The sequence below is a fragment of the Ptychodera flava genome, chromosome 13 (genome assembly GCF_041260155.1).
Source record: "Ptychodera flava strain L36383 chromosome 13, AS_Pfla_20210202, whole genome shotgun sequence".
Classification (NCBI taxonomy): Eukaryota; Metazoa; Hemichordata; class Enteropneusta; family Ptychoderidae; genus Ptychodera; species Ptychodera flava.
This window is the reverse complement of record NC_091940.1, coordinates 34,825,740-34,846,619: the sequence shown is the minus strand read 5'-3', so window position 1 is coordinate 34,846,619 and position 20,880 is coordinate 34,825,740. Positions and strand designations below refer to the sequence as shown.

The 20,880-nt window shown below is 37.2% G+C and overlaps 2 protein-coding genes across 2 annotated transcripts in view; both read left to right on the top strand.

Moving 5' to 3' along the window:
- LOC139148270 (uncharacterized) overlaps positions 1–10,000 on the top strand; it is a 32,087-nt gene extending 22,087 nt beyond the window's left edge. The window contains exons 14-21 of the mRNA XM_070719620.1: positions 65–228; positions 718–807; positions 1,243–1,348; positions 2,565–2,637; positions 2,968–3,025; positions 6,067–6,137; positions 6,603–6,678; positions 9,003–10,000. Coding sequence (XP_070575721.1) covers positions 65–228; positions 718–807; positions 1,243–1,348; positions 2,565–2,637; positions 2,968–3,025; positions 6,067–6,137; positions 6,603–6,678; positions 9,003–9,167 — 803 coding nt within the window. The 3' untranslated portion in view covers positions 9,168–10,000. The remainder of the gene's footprint in view (positions 1–64; positions 229–717; positions 808–1,242; positions 1,349–2,564; positions 2,638–2,967; positions 3,026–6,066; positions 6,138–6,602; positions 6,679–9,002) is intronic.
- Positions 10,001–10,557: 557 nt separating this feature from the next.
- LOC139148586 (Y+L amino acid transporter 2-like) lies at positions 10,558–14,218 on the top strand. Its single transcript, XM_070720071.1, has 5 exons — positions 10,558–11,138; positions 12,022–12,147; positions 13,298–13,397; positions 13,888–13,932; positions 14,125–14,218. The coding sequence occupies exons 1-5, from the start codon at positions 10,613–10,615 to the stop codon at positions 14,216–14,218; spliced, it is 891 nt and encodes a 296-aa protein (XP_070576172.1). The 5' UTR covers positions 10,558–10,612.
- The last annotated feature ends 6,662 nt before the right edge of the window (positions 14,219–20,880 follow it).

Sequence of the window (20,880 nt, the reverse complement as noted above, 5' to 3'; positions counted from 1 at the left end):
AATATATATATATATATATATATATATATATATAGCCTACCCTCATTTCGATTTAAATTTCTAGGTCTGAAGATGACCCTCTACACAGAGCAGAATGAATATATAAGTACGTACGGACGTGATTCTGGCGCACGCGTCGTTATCAAGACTCCAGGTGTCCCGTCTATACCATCTTCTGAAGGTTTTACCATTTTGCCCGGTATGATCTCTTCTGTTGGAATCAGAGAGGTAAGACCTGGAGCTGGCAAAGTACAGAGTTGAGGAGCTAATATTTCTCCGAGGTTTTGCTATACTTCAAAGATGACTCAAGAAATACCAATTTTCATCTGTATATTTTTCAAAATTTACACAGTTCGTAACTCTCATGATCAGACTGTTGCCTCTTTATGGCGTAAAATGATTGTCGCTTCAAATATTGAGCGCAAACTTAACAAAGGAGCAAATTTTGAAAGTTCGAGTAGTTTTTCCACAAAATGACTCAAGGATACTGTTAGAAACTCGGTCGATCACAAGTGACTGTAATTTCGCGCAGCTTCATTACCGCACATCAAAAGCCAACTGCTTCATTTGCGGATAGCATGCAAGAAGTGCGAACGCACACACTTCACTCTACACATTGACTACTCTCACATTGTCTTCACGGCAATGACAACGATAATCATCATCTTATAATCATGAAAAGTTTCGTTCGATAGTTTATCTCCTCCTTCTTTTCAGAATCGAATAAAGCGACAACCGAAGCCATACGGTGATTGCAGAGAAGAATCTTCTTATGAATCATTATTCGGAAACAAATATTCTGAAACTGTAAGTGGGAAATAAATTAAAAAGCTGACATACAGGAAGATTAAATACAATACAGAAAAAATAGGTTCAATGACTAGAATCATATATCATCCCTCACTCAAGCTGGTAGTAGTATATTCACGTGTTGACCAGTCCTTATGTCTGTGGTATTTTCCTTGATTTAAGTCTGTGATATTTTAAACTTCTCGCGTTGTTGTAACCGTTCACATTAAATTGCACAATTTCAATGAACGATGAATGATGCACATGTTAGCTGACCTCGCTCTCCTTAGGTTGCCTTTAGAATTCTGTGGCAGTTCAACTAAATTGAAGTTTTATGAGACTGTGGATCACGTTTGATGTAAATCGTAGTTACCTAATGCGCAATATCTCTTGTACACAAGTTGTGACAAACACCCAAAATTGGTTACCGTGGTCTTTTCAATCCAATTGTAGGCATGCGAAGAAACATGTATTCAAATGAAGATGCTTGAATATTGTGGCTGCGTAAACACCATGATGATGGAAGAAACTCGATGCATGCTCTTGAACAGGACACAAGGTGTGTATGTGAGAGAGAGAAGAGAGAGAGAGAGAGAGAGAGAGAGAGAGGCACATGATATCCACATGAATATGCATACCCCGGCCACATGGGTCACCCTGAGCACGCGCAACTGACTCAGTAGACTACCAACACCGGAGAGATTCCTGATGGAGTCACCTTCTACAGCTGCTTCTTGCAGTAAGCTACTCTCACTCTCGGAACCAGAGTTCTTATCGCACGTACGCTGATAAGTATCTCTGGCACAGGCAGATTAATATTCATGTGACCCCGAGGTCATTGGAACGTCAATAAACTACTTTTTTACCTGTCGCGCACTGTAGCTATGGTATTGCTACAGTAACGCGCGGCAGTTCGAATTCGTTCCAGCACGCGCACAGTTATCTTCAAATTCAAATAAAAACGTCATTTTCTCTTTTCAGTGTTTATTTATTGTTTTGCCTTTTGAGTATTCATATATACGACTTTGGTAAATAATTTAGAGCGCAGAAGGGTCACAATTCAAGAAAATACATCATCAGGAGACAATTTCTGAGGGGATTTGCCTAAAGGTCAATAGGTCAAAGCCTTGTTTCTTCCCGAATAATTACACCGTTTAAAAGTAGTTCAAATGCTAATTATATTTTTCCAGTTCATGTTTTGCTATAAACTTATAGTAATTAGTTTTCAAACCGATAAACATTTTTGCACGGAGGATGGACTTTGTATTTTCAGCGCGTTCGTCACAGTGTCGGTTTTCGAGCTGACTTCCGATTTGCGGAGCGGTATGTGGTGATTTACCACGTAAACAGGACACCTGTGGCAGAGTAACTTATCGCCGAATCGAACACATCAGGAATTGTGGGTAATACGCGATATGATGACTCTGCCTGGAGATTGAGCAACTCTGCTTGTGTTTTCACCTGTAAATAGGGCAACGGGAGTTGGGTTGTTTTTTGTTTTAACTACCAGTCTTCACTGCAATTCACATATGTTCTTTAAACGTCCTATCCAATCAACAAACCTTACCTACAGCACCTCCCTTACTAGCCCCGCTACCCCGAACAAAATAGAGGGAAAGGAAGGAAGACAGACAGACAGACAGGTAGGCTGAATGAGAATGGAGATAGACAGACAGTCTGAAGAAGAAACTCATTAAGAAACAGGGGAATGAGACGTGTATGCCACGGTTTTTTGTGACGAGTGTTCTTTCTAATATCAATTTCTTCATTTTCAGATGTCTGCAAACAGTTGATGCATTATCTTATGAACAAAAACAAGCTTGGCTGCACATGCAAGCAGTCTTGTCAGTAAGTAAACTCAGAAGGAAAATATACAAGTCACAAAACACTGTAGACAGAGATAAGTATGATATGTTACACCGGGATTACTTATCGAGCTAGAAATCGTGTTGATTGCTGGACTCGAGACATAGAAGCTGCAACTTTGTACCAATAAAATGCTTTATAATCCTATTTATTTCAAAAACCTTATTCTGAACTGAAATTTTAAAAGCAGGCATTTTACTCTGTAGTTCTGTACGCTTGGCTTCATCCCTTTTGTCCAAATTATAGCAAATCGTGATGAACCACTGCATATAATGTGGTGTCCTTGAAAACTATTTTTGCGTTTACTTTTAGGGACAGCTGGTTCGAAACTGTGATTTCTCAATCACTCTGGCCATCTAAGACATTTCTGGTAAGTTTGAATTCTGATTCCTTCCTAAGGGAGCATTCGTTATTTACGGGGAGGGGGGTTGGTGGAAATCAGGGGGGGTTGACTTTTACAAAACCGCTTTTTAGGGGGGGTCAAGTTTTACAATCAATGATTGAAGGGGGGGTCAAATTTACAAAGGTTTGTATTGAGTTATGGAAAACAAAATTGACTTGATTAGTTGCTGGACAACTATTTTCCGTACTCCTTTTCCCTCCTTCTGTGTAATCGAATCATTGTAAATTTACATTTGATCTTCACTTGTTTTTTTTTTTGGAATAAACATTATTATTATTAATTTCACCGAAATGTTGCTTGTGTAACCGATGTTTCGAGACGGCAGAATAATAACCGACCGAAGCTCAGCCAAATTTATTTCTCTAGCAGGGCCAACATTAGTCCGAGACTGACGTTAACCTCTCTAGAGCAGCAACAGAGCATGTAGCCCTGAGTACAGGTCTGTGTGTTCCTGGCGTATACGGCCTCGCTCCACCACAGCCCTGCAACGGTCTGTGGAGATAACTGGGGACTCTCTGCAGCGAGATTCAAAATGGGGATCTCCATGGGTAAACAACTTGTCGATAATGTTATGTTTCAGAAAATGAGCGTTTTTGGCAGTTAAGAGAAGTCAATCGCATCTTTTCTGGGATTGGTTAGGAGGTAAAGGTAGGCAGGGAAAAGATTTTGCCCCAATAGAGCAGAATTTTGGCCAAAAGACCCTTTAGTCTTCATTGCGGTCCAGATCCAGGCCGCAGAGACCTCAAGTCTGTTCAAAGACCATTGCAGGGCTTTGGTAGAGGCCATATAATGCTGGGAACACACGTGCACACACCTGTACGCAGGGCTACACAGCATTGGGCATGAAATGAGGAACCAACACACAGTCATATAATGTAACAAACAACTTCTGCATATTACTATATTGTGTCAAATATCGGGGTCTACATATAAAATAGTAAAACCGTACTTCAAAACTATAAATATTACTCCATGGTAACAGTAACCGTACTGATCGACCTCCCGACGGCAGGAGTCGAACACACTTTCAGAACAAAACTCTGTTCAAACCCTTTCTAAATGCTTAACAATTTCTATGGAAAACTTAACGTTACCGCAGAGGTACCTCAGACTTGACCACGCGGCTGGGAAACACAAATAGTTCACACGCGACTTTAACTAAATGTTCGATGATGAGCACAATTGTAAGTCCCGTGTAATGTCTGCACATGAAAGTCAGCGACAACACACGCAATTCACTGCTAAGCAGCGTCCAGTTCAGCTACCACGGGAGCAGCCAGATCTTTTGTTTACTTCCGAACTAATCTGAAGGTTTCCTCTGCTAACTCCGCGCATCGACAAAAGTTCAGTGGAACGGTCACAAATAATGTTCTCATGACAATTCTCAGACATCTGACTGAACTCATAAACGGAATAAAGTCCACAGTTAACACACAATTGCTGCAGAAAGATCAGCTTTCAACTTGTGGTGATATTATCATCTGAGCGTGCCTGGTCTGAGTGCGCATATTGCAAATATACGGCACGGCTTTCACTTGTGTGAGCAATGTTCGTTCCATCGACTAAAGTAGAGGATGGCGTAGGGTTTAAATAAACAGTCCGATCCGCATAAAATTCGATCTCTGCCACTCACCAGTTTCTTTACATATCTGCTGACTTGAGTAAGACTCAAAATAGAGAAATATCTGATTTAAAAAGCACACGCTGACACTCAAACCTTCCAGTGCCAGTGCAGCATACAACGTAAAACACTCTCTGGAAAGTTCCCGTCTTGGACTCCCTAGGTATACAGTGATAACACACAAGAACTCCCAGGCAAAATAGAAAATACACAGGTCCTCCATACATAATCTATGAGAAGCTATGAATAATTTCTTTTAAATCAAAACTAGCAAATCTGTGTATTTATAGACCCTTGATTATTGATATTAATGTACTTGATAAGACTAGGGTAGTTACCAGTGCATGTGTGAGCAAGAAATTTGATTTTGGAATTTCACCGAATTGTTAATTCACTATCTTGTCAGAGGAAACTATGAATATTTTTTTCCATTACAAAACTAGTTAAATCTGTGTATTTATGTACGCTTGATTATTGATATTAATTTACTTGATTAGACTAGGGTGGCAACAAGTGGATGTTTGTGCAAGAAATTTGATTTTAGAATGTCACCGAAATGTTGATTCACTATCTTGTCTATATGGAAACTATGAATATTTTTTTCCAATATAAAACTAGGTAAATCTGTGTATTTATGTACTCTTGATTATTGATATTAGTGTACTTGATTAGACTAGAGCGATTACAAGTTCATGTGTGTGCAAAAAAATTGATTTTGGCATTTCACCAAAAATGTTGATTCTCTAGTATGTGAGGAAACTTTTTCAGCCCGGGGCCGCACAGGGTGCGAAGGGTTAATGAATCAAATCTGATGAAATTTTTTTTTCATGGGGGGGGGGGTCACATTTTACAATTGATGAATTGAGGGGGGGTCAAATTTTAGAAATCTGATTTGGAGGGGGGTCGCTTTTTACGTTTCATTTGTCGCTCAAATTCCACCAACCCCCCCCCTCCCCGTAAATAACGAATGCTTCCTAATTCTGATAAATTTTCCACCTCTGGAAATTATGATTGAGTATCTTGCAGTCAAAGTTTCCTTTGACTGAACCATATATACACTGATATGATGCTATCATTTTACCCTCTGTTACACGTAAGTATACCCGGGGTTTATCAACCCTTTGAGTGTTGTATTTTTTCCCGCCAAAACTTTAGTGCAACATTTTACCAGTTTTTATGAACTTTCTGTAATTTTCTGATAATTTTGGACCAAATGTACACAATATTTCATTGGCTACAGTGTTTTAATCAAAATTTCGGTAAAAAATCTGACAAAAATTGACTGAGTTATATTTTATAAGGGTGACAAAAGTTGACTTTGGCGCTCAAAGGATTAATTAGAAACTTCAACCAAATAGCTGCATGATTCCCTTTTCTATCTTAACAGAAACACTTACTGAAGCAGATTCATTTCAGAAACAATAAGACACGAATAATCAACGATTTTGCAGCTGTAAGGTAAGTTGGCCCAACCGGTCATGCCATACAAATCTCATGAAAAAAGCATGATGTTCTCTTGTACCGCTTAGTTTCTCTATCATAAATGAAATGATCATCGCGTAAGTTCAGAAGAATTGTGCTACGTTCCTTAATTGTAATTTACCTGGAGACAGCAAGTAGCATAAAGAAGGGTTTCTAGTCTCCTTTACTAAAGACTGAGTGATTTGTAGGCGCCAGGCTTACCAAGCAGTTTGCATTTTGCTTCTAAACTGTAAAGTTACGGCTAAATAGAGCAAAAAAGTCGTATCACGGCACATTTGCCAATTAAATAATTTTTTTTCGCAGTAAACAACACAGTTGGGCTTTTCCAATAAAACTGGTTGGCAAAGTTTCTGTACACTGTTTATTGTATTGGTCAACAGTTGGTGTCAAATCGTAGTTGCATTCGATATGACATTGGAAGGTCATTTTCTTTGTTCACAGTGAAAATCTAATTCGACTTGAGGTGTTCTTTGACGAGCTGAACTATGAGAGCATAACAGAGATTCCAGCCTACACGGTAAGCTTTGAAGACGAGATTTTCGACTCATTATGGGCACTACTTCTATCTTTGACGTTTCACACTTTATTCCGATCATAGGGTATCTTCATAGGGTATCGCAAACTTATGGCTGATAAAGTTTTAAAAAATGTTTCCGGTCATCGTCAACGTCTCTTCGAATTTTTCTCTTTTCCAAAATTTCTCACTAAAATATTCCTAAACGAACCGAACAGGCGGTATAAAATCGTGAACTTTACTATCATATATCTTGTGTACCTGCACAAATTATTTTCATATCATTCCGCTCAAGCTTTGAGTCATACACACCATGGGTAGCCAGAATCTCCAGGCACGAATAATTTAAAATTTCTGTCGGCTTCGTTTCGTCAAAACTGTTAATACTATTTGATCGAGCACAAGAAAGAAAAGCGGAAATTTCAGTAATTTCACATCGGCATATTACGTAAATTGTTGCTTATTTCATTTACTTATTTAATCTTTGTATTCATTTATCCATTTATTATTTATTTATTTATTTACTTATCTATTTGTCACCTACTATATAACACACAAACAATTATTTCTGCATATAGTGTGTGGAGATGCCTAGCTTCATACAATACATTGCTGAAAAGGGAAAGACAGGACTTGATAGAGCGAACAAAACAATAGACCGTGCACTAACATATTCCAACCAATATGGATACAAAAAGACAAAAAATATTGCCTAATCGCATCGCTTTCCCCTGATGTCAAGGACTACAAGAAAATATTTTCTTAGCTATTAAAACGAAAACGATAAATCGGTCACGGTGAAATGACTATACACCAGCATGTCGTCACACGATGAGTCCTGCCATTACTTATGTTGCCCAAGAGGACAATGCCCATCTATGAATAAAAGAACAAATATATTCTTTTTAAGTTGTATACCTAGGACCAGGATTAATACTTAAACCACTGACAAACTTAGTGACATTTGTACAAATTCAATAAACAATGCAATATTTTTACTTCGTATTACTGAATGTTAAACATGTAAAAAAGAATGTCTAACTACTGCAGTAATATCCGAGGTCATACTTTCAACCTTTCTCTACTTGTTTTGACTGTTAATGCAGTACAATCAAATATCTCATAGCTTCTTTTGAAGCTGATGTTCAAAGAACAGATTTTATTACATCGTTCTGCTGCCTTGGGTAGGTACAAGCATAGAGTTCAGTTCAGAGGATTCTGCGTAGTCCTCAAGATCGACTAGCTGATGAATGATGTTAATGAATACGACACTCTTTCCTCTTCATCTTCTGTGTGCCTGTTTCAACTATGCGTAGATGCATCAGTTACTGGCTTAAATTATTAGAAATGCCTCCTGAGAGATTGCCATGACAAGCCTACAATATTTTATGTAATTTAGACAACATGGGACGACACACATGGGCAACATCCATCAAAACATTTTATTTTCGAACGAATTTGGCTACGCTTGTGTCGCCCAGGAAGTTGGAAATAAGAAACTGTTTCTTGCTTCCTTTACCAAAAGAGTTACATATATTTGCAAACAAGATTGGTTGGTCCATGTTATGAATAAGCCAAAAATGCGTACCTATGTAACTTTTAAGAGTTTACTAATCCCTGAAAAATATTTATCGCTGAATTGTAACTACAAATATATTCAAGTTTTTGCTCGCTTCCGATGTTCGTCACTTCCTCCGGCAATAGAGGAAGGGCGACATTATGGTATTGATCCTAGACATAGATTCTGTGCAATTCACACGATATTGAAGATGAATACCATTTTCTGTTAATCTGTCCATTGTACAGAGATTTAAGAATTGAATATCTGCCACAGAGGAGTTTTACTGAGCCAAACTTTGATAAATTCCAGAGACTTGTAAATTCTGTAGACTCAGAAATATTAATTAATCTTTGTAAATTTGTATACAAAGCAATAGACCTACGAACCTCAAAGATATGTAGTGTATAGACGTAGGTATATATTTACTTATTTAGAATATATTATTTTCACATTAGCTTGCTATAATGTGTTCAACGTTTCTTTCCTTTTCACTCATTTACACAGTCTTCAATATTATAGTTATATGATTCTGAGCGTTTAAGTGAACTTAGATTGGTTCACTCTTTTCTCCCCTTGTATATGGGCCGGTGGCCTTAAAAAGCGATAAAGTTATTATTATCTGTGTGCCTGTTTCTGTTTGACCATCAAGCTGTTTCATTAACTCGAGAGATTTTCTCCAGTTATTTGTTGTTAACTGAACTTTTGTGATTCATAACAGCGCTGTAAAGCAAACGGTCGTTTGTGTGTTTGTTGTTTGTTTTTTTAGGAAGAAAGTCTGTTGAGTGATATTGGCGGCACTCTCGGTCTGTACTGTGGGTTTTCTTTCATCACCATGGTCGAGTTTCTGCAGTTCTTCGCCGATTTGCTGTACTTGACCTACACGAAATACATTCTCAGAAGACTCCATCCAGTAGACCATCCCGTAACATAAATATCAAACATCTACTTTCGCATGCTCAGAATTTGAACATTTAACGCCCTCTATCGGATGACTGGTTGCGATTGAACAACGTTTTGACACATCGAAAAGCAGCAGAGAATAATGTTCAAGGCTATCAGTCTTATGGCATAAATACGGTATTCTAAGTGAACATTTAACACAGGTCTGACTCAATAAAGCTGTCGAATATATCGTGCAGTCTGATATAGAGATGACATGCGCCAAGTCCAGGGTACTAGGCAACAGCTAGAGAGAACAGCAAAGAATAAACAATAGGAAAATGTCGCCAGCCATACCAACTCTATATCTAATTTTTAATCAGCATTTATACCGGGCTACTAAATACTGAAGATTTATATCAAGCATTTTAACCATATGTCGAAAGTTGAAGAACTCATTTTGGAAGAATATTGCAATGTTGTGTCAATTTATTTGACTCTTTGTGTTATTTCTTGGATCTTTATTATTCCTACATGGATTGATGTGTCGAGTCAGAGCAAGATTGACAATTACATGGCTATACGGATAAAATTAAAAATATGTAAATTCATGCACGAATTCATTTATTATCTAATTCATAAATTCATCAATCAGTTAAAAGTGCGAGAAATGTATAAACTTCAATAATATATTAGGTTATTTATAACATATCAGATTGTTCTATCACTCACAGTGTTAGTTTATTGCCTCACGTATGTATCAAACACAGGCATTTGTCGAAATCTTTGGATGTTAAGAATTAAAGATATCTCTTGTAATTATTTTAGTCATTGAACAAATTGACTTTTTTATTAGCAATAAATTGCAACATTTTGATCGCCTATCATCTTGTTCTGTGTACATGTTACACATGGTCATGCTGTATAGAGGAACGACTTTAACACTGGTGTTGTGATCATTGCGCAGTGTGTTAAGATTACACCTTGGACAAAAATCGTTCTGGTAAATATGTGAGAGATTTCAAGAGTCTCGAAAAGTAAAAATGTCTCGCACACCAATTCTGAAGATACAGAACCCGTTCTGAATCGACGAGTAAGGACACATTGGGAAGCATAGTTGAGTTGCTATATATAGGACGAATTTTAAAAATTTTATAGTGATAATTGACACGGAGAAGACGAACCCTGACCCCTCAATATGGAATCCGGTAGAGTCCTTGACCTTAAAGGTAGCGTTTTGATCAGAACTCTTATCACTTTTGTCGGTCAGCAGGGTCTTTCCAGGGTATTTAGGGTACTTGAGTGTGTATAGACTGAAGAAAATGAAGGTTCAAAGTTCACAAAGAATCATGTATCATGCCCCTTCCCCTACCTCTATTGCTCTTCGACCCTAGATCACACACATGTCGTAATAGTCACAATCTTACTTAAAGAGACCTTGCGCCACGAACACGAGTCGTTTTACTCGTCTGTGTCACGAAGCCTAGCAATCACAAAATGGTTGCCAAGTCCAGACGTCCTGACGTTTCATCTCCAAGAAAACAGGCTGTCCATCACGATGCCGGCCCGCCTAAAGCGTGTGAGGCAAATGCCAGTGAAGATTCAAGTGTGTTCAAAATCAAGAAACAGTTGTCGCTCCTCGACAGCACCATGCTTATCGTTTGTATCGTCATAGGATCCGGCATTTTCATATCTCCGACGTGGGTCCTTTACTACTCCGGTTCCGTAGGACTGTCTCTCATTATCTGGTTAGCCTGTGGAGTGTGCTCCCTTCTCGGAGCGCTTTGTATGGCCGAGTTGGGGACGACAATACCGAAGTTTGGCGGGCATTACATCTACCTATATGAAATTTTTGGTCCGTTACTGGCATTCCTGTACATTTGGGTGTTGATTATCATACTCATTCCTACGTCAGTTGCCATTATCCTGTTGGTATTTGCTGAATACATCGTTCATCCAATTTTTGGAGGCTGTGCCGCTGTGCCACAGATGGTTAACCGCCTGCTTGCAGTAGCTGCGATAAGTAAGTTTCAAATCGGCAGTTTTGATCAGTAAAGAAAAAAAATCGATAAAGATATTTTGTTGCGCCGGAAAATCAGACGCAAACTCGTTCTATGTGAACCTTTATGCACAAAAGCGAGGCTTGTTTATTTAGCCTTGGCTTTCTGACGCAGCAATCTCGCTGTTTTCGCAATTTCCCTCAGGGAAGCTCACGAAACTTAAGTTTTTTTCGCAATTTCCTCTCGGAGTGACTCACGAAACTTGTGTTTTCGCAATTATCCTCAGGGTGACTCACGTTACTTAAAGCTGTGCAGTACTTAGCAATGTAAATGAACTTGAAATAATATTCAGTGTATGGCCAATGAGTATTTATTATCCGTATCCTGCTTTCTTTACAATGCGGGCATAAAAATTTACAGAATACCACTGAAACATGCAGGTACATCACACAAGTTGAGATCTGTGACTCGTAAATCACTGATAAGATGCCGTTACTGCCAGCTTCAAATGAACAGTGTTTTACATCCACTGATCCAGTAACGTCTGTCGCATTATTTCGTATATGAGATTTGTTTCGAGTTTTGTTAGTTTACTAAGTATGCCCTGCCCACCTGATCAGTTCTCAATGGCATCCTAAAATATCAGGCATTTCCCTCGTGATAGTGACTAAATAGGAGTTCATGAACGGTAGGTAAGGGCAGCGTCGTCTTGTTGCATTGTTAGTTATCTGTACGTGTTCGGTAGATCTTTGCCCTAATAAAAATGTCTTGGCTAGCTAGGATCACGTGACTTGTTTACAAACACTGATACAAACTCAAATCATAAGAAGGTCTACCGCTCCTCGCATCAAACAGTTGTTATTTTTTCAGCTCTGCTCATTCAACATTTTCAAATATTTCTGGCAGTGATTCTTACCGGCCTGAACTGCGCAAGCGTCAGATGGAGTGCGAGGGTAACCAACGTCTTGTCCTACACAAAACTGATTGCCACCGCTATCATTATCGGTGTTGGAATTTACTACCTGTCGACAGGTATGTTAATAGATTAGATCTAATCTACCATCGTAAAGACACACATTTTGAGATTGGCACAACCTTGATTGTAAGCTTTTCGCTATACGAGGTGTCGGTAAATCTCTGCTGATATTGCATTGTGTAACTGTCACATAATGAGAATAGTCAACAGTACACATTATAGCCAAAACAAGGGACTATGTGCAGGTGAACATTTGCCCTCCTGACGTTTGGAAAATGGTCTTTTGTCTCGAGGGGTACGTTGCCCCGTGTTTGGGATAAAGTGCTTATTATGTGCCTCTCACGCCAAAACTATACGTTTATACGCAACTGACAATTATATGCTTTATTTCCATGAGAGACGATAATCCGGAAAGAAAAATTAGAACGATATTGATTATCGAATATGAATATGTTTAAATCACTGTCGTGCGGTCTATCCAATTCTATGTATTATTTTGTAAAAGTCGGATTTCCCATGTTATTAGATCATTTTAAATTCCAAAGTTTGTGAAGCGGACAATAGTTCTCGGTCAATTTCGGTCAAATGATGATTATACGGCCCGCTACGTCTAACATGTAATATCTTACCATTAAATGATAAATATTGCAAACAATTGAATTCCTATTCCAATGAACACGGTTGGAACTAATTTGGGATACTTGAACATCGTGTTAATTTTGGTTTAATCAGCAAATGTAAGTCAATCTACTTTTCTTTTCTTGCAATTCGCTTATTTTTATGAGTTTTGTAATATCTCTACTTCCAGCTATATTGCACCTATCACTTTTGATAAATTTGAACAATTTCCCAAATTAGTTCCAATCGCGTTGATGGTTTTTCACCTAACCAACACCAAGATGGCCTTCAGGTGTCCAGTTTTATGTGTGATCGAAGTCTGCCTTGTGGGTAGACACACACTGAAGGGGCGGTATCAACCCTCAAAAACTTGCTCGTCTGAGCAAGCAAAATTGAAAAATAATTAAGAATGATTAATAAACACATTTCTTGCACTTAATATTTCAAGAAACCTGACGTGTTTGTTTTGATCTGATTTTCTTCATTTTACACTTCTGAGATAAAGAAAGATAAACGACATATCGATTGCACTGACGGTATGCTTCTCACAAATAGTTTAAAATTTCAATTTTTAAATTTACCTAACAGGTCATACCGAAAATTTTGAAGATGGTTTTGCGGACAGTACAACTTCCGTTGGTAACATAGTCTTGGCTCTGTACTCCGGACTGTGGGCGTACACTGGATCGTAGGTTTACTGCTTCAGTATATGCTTCAATTATAAATACAAACACAAACCAAAATACAAACACACACCAAAATCTAGGACCCAGACGTTTCTCGTCAAGATGTAATACAGATGCAATTTTCCTCTCAGCCTTTGCCGTCGTCATTTCAGTAATTGAAGTCAAAATTATTTAAAATTGTTGCAAAATCTGTCGATAGTGTGTTTCGGTAACTTTGTGAAAAAGTATGACCAATTCATCTAGATCGACGTGCATGGTCGAATATACCAGGTGTCTATACACTATTTAGGAAAGAAGACATTTATACAGTACTACAACTCCATGAAAAGACTACAGAATATACAACTTTCATACGTAATTCCCTATACCGCGTTCTTAAAAGTTATTTCGGAATATCTCAATCGTGACTTTCCCGAACTCATCTCTCACTCAGTTATCGCCTTCACGATGTTATCTTGCGATTCAGCACCATTGTTGTATTGTTTCCCCTAGGTCCAATTTGAACAGCGTAACAGAAGAGATTAAGAATGTTCCGAGGTAAGGTTCCCTATCAAGAATGTACATGGATATTTGGAAGAACTAGGAGAGGCCAAAGTTTGAAATGTCTGTAATTAAAGTTCAAGCATTTTCATACCAGACTGAACAATTTTGATTATCCGGTAATATACACCAATCACACACCGATAACAAAAGTAGTCATTGTTTTTGTTTTGCTTTTTTCTGCTTCAGGAATTTGCCTCTAGCTATCATCATATCCGTTACCCTGGTAACCGCCATTTGCTTACTTTGCTGTTCTTACACCGGAAGAAATGCTTTCAGCTGAAGCAGTAGCTGTTGTAAGTTACAATGCATTTTCGTTAAATCTTTTCAATATGAACTGATTGTTAGCAACAAATAGTGCAATTCCTATAAATAGTTGTACATCTATCAATGTTTTACATCGGCGGGGAAAGTCCGGGACTTAAAGGAGAATTTGACATTTTTTTCTAGCCATGTCAAATTTCCCACTCATTGGGCTATAAAAATGATGTCATATACCCTGGGATGGGGCGGATAGAGGCTTATGCACTGGCTCCATGTGGATGATGAAAGTGAGAAAATATGTCTCAACACAGATTTAAACAGTGACTTTCTATGGAGGACGGTGTTCTCTAATAACTGTGTAAAATCGTACACATACACCACGGTATGTGATTTGAAAATGCCTGGCGAACTGAAAGTCGCTCTCCAAAAAATTGACCACGAGAGTGGTAGGATAGTGAACGTATAATAGCTCAGTACTCTGAAAAAAGTAAGGAGAATTTGAGAATATTTTTATGTAGACATTAATCACTATGTCTTTTATTGTAATGTAATAAAGAAGGGAGAAAATTGTATTTTGATATGATGTATAGATTATTTTCAACATTTTCAAACAATATTCTTAAATGCGGCCTCTGTTGCAGAAACAGATGAAGTTATACTTTTAAAAGGACAAGTGGTAACATTTTCTTACTTTTTTCATACAAGTCGTTTCAGAATAGTATACGGTATACATATTACATAAATTGACATTAATACAAAAACCTAGTACGAGAACAGAGCGCTATGGACAAAACATGTTTGTTTTTGAACATGGTTTTGAACTGCGCCCGATACAAGGACCAGATTTTACACAGCATTTTGCTACTAGCAACCGACAGTTGTTTATGGACCGCTAAAACATCCTGCTTGCTCGTTGGTCGTTAACAAAAGTTCGCCGGTCCGATTGTATCGGCGTGATAACAAATTTGTATTTCAACATGATTGGAACTAATTTTGGATGATTGGATTTTCATATTTTTAAAATTTCTCAAAAGTATTAGGTGCCAGGGAGTTGAAAGTTGCTATAATACAAATAACGAATAAAAAAGTGTGCAATGTAAAAAGAAAATCAGATGAGATTACATTTGCAGATTAAATCGGCATTACTTCACCATCCAATTATCCCAAATTAGTTCCAATCGTGTTTTTCATAAAACAAAGCGACCTTATCGTAACAGTTACGTGGCTCAGAGGCCGAAAAGGGGGCTACTGATGTTACGACAGATACCATTTTACGACAGACATGCAAAAGTCACTGTCATCGTGGACCGTAGGACCAAATGTGACAAAAAATAGTCTTTTAAGGTTTTACGGTACCATGAACTAATCGAGTGTCTGTCAAATTTTTTTAGAATAATTTGAATTATTTTAAGCTTTCAAAGGGCCATGAGACCTAGCAATCGCTCAGGCAAAACTTTTTGATCGGAAATTATGCATTCATTTCCGCGAGTGGCATTTGGCATGAGTATTTTCCTATGAAATCTCAAATTACTTAAGGGGCAACATAACTTCTATGAACCGTTTATGTTTTGAACGCTTAAATCAAAGCCAAGAAAACGGAGTCAGTTTTATACCGTGAGAATGATGGGCTTTATTATGTACATTTGTGTACACATGTAAATTCCGAATCGATTGAAGTATGGAACTAGTGAAGTGACAGGATGTTGTCATCATTGTCAGGCCCGACAACGTTACGCTAAAATTCCAGGAGAACACTCACCGGACAACTATTATAATTATATCGTATCACACTGTTGCACCAAAATCGAATTGCTAGAATGTGCATGCCGAGACGTAATTTATACTGAACTGAAAGGAACATTGCAAGCATAGTTTTATTCTCTACACTTTACAATGCGCGTCGGAGGGGATGTTGGTACATGTAAAATATCGCAAAACAAAAATGACAATTTGCTACATTGTCAAATCCCCTCTGTCTGGCATCACCCGTAGTGATCAAATTCCTTACTGCCGGGACACGATGTGCTATCAATATCCCCTGTTGCCCTGCATCCCCCCGCCCTTGCGTTGATGGAAAATATTGGTAGGTGCGTAAGACAACTGACGCCCTTCATAGTATTGAAGTACACTTTCCATTTTTTCCAATTTACACTTCGAGTACCATGTAGAAACACAATTCAAGCCTTACAAAATTACATGCAAAAGGCGGATTTTCACATTTCAATAAAAATCGCAAAATACTAATATAGTACATCTATACAGTTTCATGCCGTCATGTCACTGTAAAACTAACCGTGCCATACCGTGCCGTATGACACCATCACATCAAATAAGGCTGCATTCCCAGATACTTGGGGAGGGGGTCGCTGGAGGAATCGCGATTTATATCGTAATTGGTCTTAGAGTTTCCAATATACTCTCAAAAATTCAAGTCTCACCCTTCTGTGTGATCACAAACGTTAGCGTAACGTAAGCAAACAATCTTAAACTAAAATTTTGGGATTTTTGTCAAAATCGTACTCTTTGTATTAACTCCGACCTTTTGTTTTACACCGTATTGTCATCAACAATAGCATATACATCATAACAGGCTTTGTTGACAAGGTGAATTGTTGGTTTTTAGATATATTTGATCCTCCATAGTTCGAAAAACACCGTCCAACTCTTACATTTTTACAAAAATAATCACTCATCATAATAGTACAGGTAGATATAGAGAAAGTCAACAATCACAATCTTGTATGGTTTCTCGTATTTTAATCAGTTTCAAATATTGCCTTCCGGGTGTTTGTGGTATTTGATGCGCCCCAAGAATCGTCGTTATTATGTGCCAACTTTAAACCACTCTATAATCAAAACTAATGCAGGGTCAAAAGTTTGTTTGTTCTCGATTCTCAACATTCTATCAAAGGTTATCATTTATGTTCGTCTCTGAATTACAGCTGTAAATTTTTGAAAATCTCGTTATTTTTATGCCAATCCGTGTACTTATCAGGGATTTTATGGGTTGGTCAACATTGCAAAAGATAGAAATGCCCCTTTTAGTGACTTTCCTATCTTCCGCAATGTTGATCAACAAGTTATAGGTTATAGAATCATTTCTCCGATCAGTCAGAGCATGAAGAAAAGGAGAGACTCTGGTAGAGAAAACAGTTAGAAAAACTCAATACGTCTGGGCCGCCTGTGGCTTGTTCAAATACCAAGCATTAATGGGCCAGAAGCTACAACTTTTGGTGTGTTTTTTTTTACTTTTTAACGCAGATAGAACGCGTTTTTTATAATAAGCAATTCTAATGAGGAAAGACGAACTCTGATACTAACAAGAACTTTTTTCTATCATAAGTGTGGGATTAGAACCAGCAAGAGTATTTTACAAATATAATAAATTATGGTAAATAAATCGGCAGTTAATGCAAATGGTGAGGTGGCCGCATGGTGATCTTGTTTACCTTATTTTCTTTCCTTTGATATCATAATTTTTGTCTGTATACTTTTTGTCACTTATTGTATAAAAGGCCGGAGACCTGCAATACTGACTATAGGATGATAATGATAATTTTTGGAAAGATGTTGACCCACAGTCCCCACACCACCCTACTCGAGGTGTTCGATAATTGGGTGTTAATTTTGCGGTGTGTGAAGGTCTTGGCTAAATTTACGACTATTATGCAGATGTATGCAAAGGTTCAGCTGATGATGAACGCTGCGTAAGAAAAGTTTGACCCAAAATTTCTCATTTAACGTTATTATCAACGTTTTCCTTTCGATTCTCCTTTCTAGTTTTCATATGTAGACAGAAGTAACAAACTCACTAGATTTGTGTAAAGTAAAGTAAAGTAAGCCTTTATTGAAATCGTATCCCAGTTGGGATCTTGATCATAAAGTACAATAAAGGTTTTGCAAAAACAACAATGAAAGAGTATATATAATATATATATAAATATAAATATCTATACATGAGGTCAACATATTAAAGGTTCATAAATAGTTTACTTTGTCTTTTTTCATTTTGTCTTGTCTGAGTTTAAAACATGTATGTATGTATTTTCCCAATTCACATAGTGATGCTTTATCTGTCCTTGAAAAGATGCTTACAAGGTCTTGTGTGCCTCTGAATGCGTTTTTACAAATGTTTAGTTTACTGAAAAAATCATGCCTAATGTTTGTGTATCCTTTGCAATGAAAAAGAAAATGTATCTCATCTTCTACTTGTTTGTTTTGGCAAATTGGGCATGCTCTGTCTATGACATCAAGGTTTCTATATCTACCTGTTTCTATGTGTAGTATGTGTGCACTAATGCGTAACTTGCACAGGGCTGACTGTGATCTGGGTTTTTATAACATGAAGGTAGCTTTCGAGAGAGAAATCTTTTTTCAACTCTCTGTATGTGCGAAGTTTATTTTTATGGTGCCCTTGTCTGGTATCATCATGAATCAATTCAAATGCACATTTTTCAAATAGCTGTTTAACTTTTACATTAAAATTAGTTTTAAACTGTTTGTCATTTTCTATCTTTACATTCATGGCATCTCCAATATTTACGAGCAGCAACGATTGTTTAATTCCTGACACCCAATTATCTGTATGTGCATTGTCCAGTTGACAACCCAGATCATAAGCCTCACGAGTCAGTGTTGTATCTGCTTTCTTACTTATTTTTTAACCAATATTTGACCATTTGTGTTATGCTTGAAACAATTAGAGGATATCTACCCAGTTCCATTAAACATGCTATGTTGGATGCTTTGTTATTCACTTTAAGTATGTGCTTGCAAAATTTAATGTGCAACTTTTCAATTGTGTTTGTTAAGTTTGTGAGTATGGTTTTTGCATTTGTGCATATGTCTGCAGTCCATACTTCTGTACAGTATAGCAGAATAGGTTTTATCATGGCATCAAACATTTGTAAATGGACCTTAATTGGAATATTTGACTCTGCAAAGAGTAACTGTCTCAATTTAAAACATGCCTTCATAGCTCTGTTTTTCAAATCAATTTGTGCTCTGTTTAGTTTTCCTGTAATATTTAACTTTATGCCAAGGTAAGTATATGTTGACACATTTTCCAACTCATTACCATGTATAGTAATTTAAATTTGTTGAAAATTTTCCCCGATTTGTTGAAAACCATGATTTTTGATTTGAGAATGTTTATGCCTAAATGCCATTTTTCACAATAATGCCCTATTGAATTTATAGCATTCTGTAGCCCCGTAGGTGTCTCAGATAGTAGAAGTAAGTCATCTGCATAAAGTAGACATGATAAAGTACTACTCCGTAATAAAGTTGGTGGGTCATTGGTGACACAATTAAGCGAATCTTTTATGTCATTAATGTATAGGTTAAAAAGCAGTGGGCTTAAGCCGTCACCTTGCCTTATTCCTCTCTCCATGGGAAACTGTTCAGTGAGTCCCTCTTTCACCCTAATGCAACCCTTCGAATTTAAATAAATTGACTTAATGATGTTATAAAATTTCCCTGTGATACCATACTTTATTAGTTTGTGTAGAAGCCCCACATGCCAAATTGAATCAAAGGCTTTCTGAAAGTCTATGAAACAGCCAAAAATATATTTCCCCTTACTCAGATACTTTGTAAGTAATTGTTTTAAAACAAATATATGATCACATGTACTAAACTCTGGCATAAAGCCAATTTGTTCCCTAATTATAAGGTTTTCATTTTTATATGAGTAATTAGTCTTTGTTTTAGAACTGAAGTAAAAGTTTACTAATTGTACTTAGCAATGTTATCCCTCTGTAATTTCTCGGGTCATTTTTGTCTCCTTTTTTATATATTGGTACAGTAATGCCTGTGTTCCATGCATCAGGAAAGTGACCGCTAGCTAAGATTATGTTGAAAAGAGTTTTGATTTGTTTAATTAATACATGTCTACTTGCTTTTATCATTTCATTTGTTATTTTATCCATACCTGGGGCTTTCCTGTTCTTTAAAGTACTGATGGCTTTTTGAATTTCTAATTCGAAATGGGTTTGTCCAAAGCTGAGATCTGTGTTCCCAGCCTCTGTTGATCTATCATGACATTCTCATCTATTAATGGCAAATCTACCTTTGTATTAAGTGCCTTAAAATGACTGTACCACCTTTCTTTTTCAATTGGTGTGTGTTCACTGCTATTATTTTGTGAATCTGATTTCAACTCATTAATCAGCTCCCAGTACTTATTTGGGTTTGATTTCCCCAAGCTGTCTAATTTGTTTAAAATCTGACTTTTAAATTCTCTTCTCTTTGTTTTAACTAGACGTTTATATTGTTTCTTTAAATTGTAGCACGAGCTCCGTAATTCAGTATTATATGGGTCTCTGCTCAACTTAGTTGATAATTTGTAAACATCATTTTTTAAATTACCAAGATCATTGGTATACCACTTTGGTTTCCTAGAGGTGCTTAACTTCTTGCCCTTTTGTTCCTTTTTTTCCTTATAATGCGTTTATGGAGACTAGCTCCTGCTGTTTGTAGGAATATGTTTGATAACATTGCACAAGCTGTATTAACTGACTGTATTGTGGCATCAAAATTTGTTTTGTTAAAATTATTAATGAGTGATGCAATGTGTGGATTATGTAATGCTTCATAAAAGTAATACCTAGAGTCGCTATCCCATACAAAAGTAAAATCATTGCTACGTCTATCTTGATTAATTTTTATATTAGTATCTAC

Coding starts and splice junctions, on each gene's coding strand:
- LOC139148586 (XM_070720071.1), top strand. CDS start 10,613: ATGGTTGCCAAGTCCAGACGTCCTGACGTTTCATCTCCAAGAAAACAG. Junction 12,148..13,297: donor AATTTACTACCTGTCGACAG/GTATGTTAATAG, acceptor TTTACCTAACAG/GTCATACCGAAAATTTTGAA. Junction 13,398..13,887: donor CTGTGGGCGTACACTGGATC/GTAGGTTTACTG, acceptor TGTTTCCCCTAG/GTCCAATTTGAACAGCGTAA.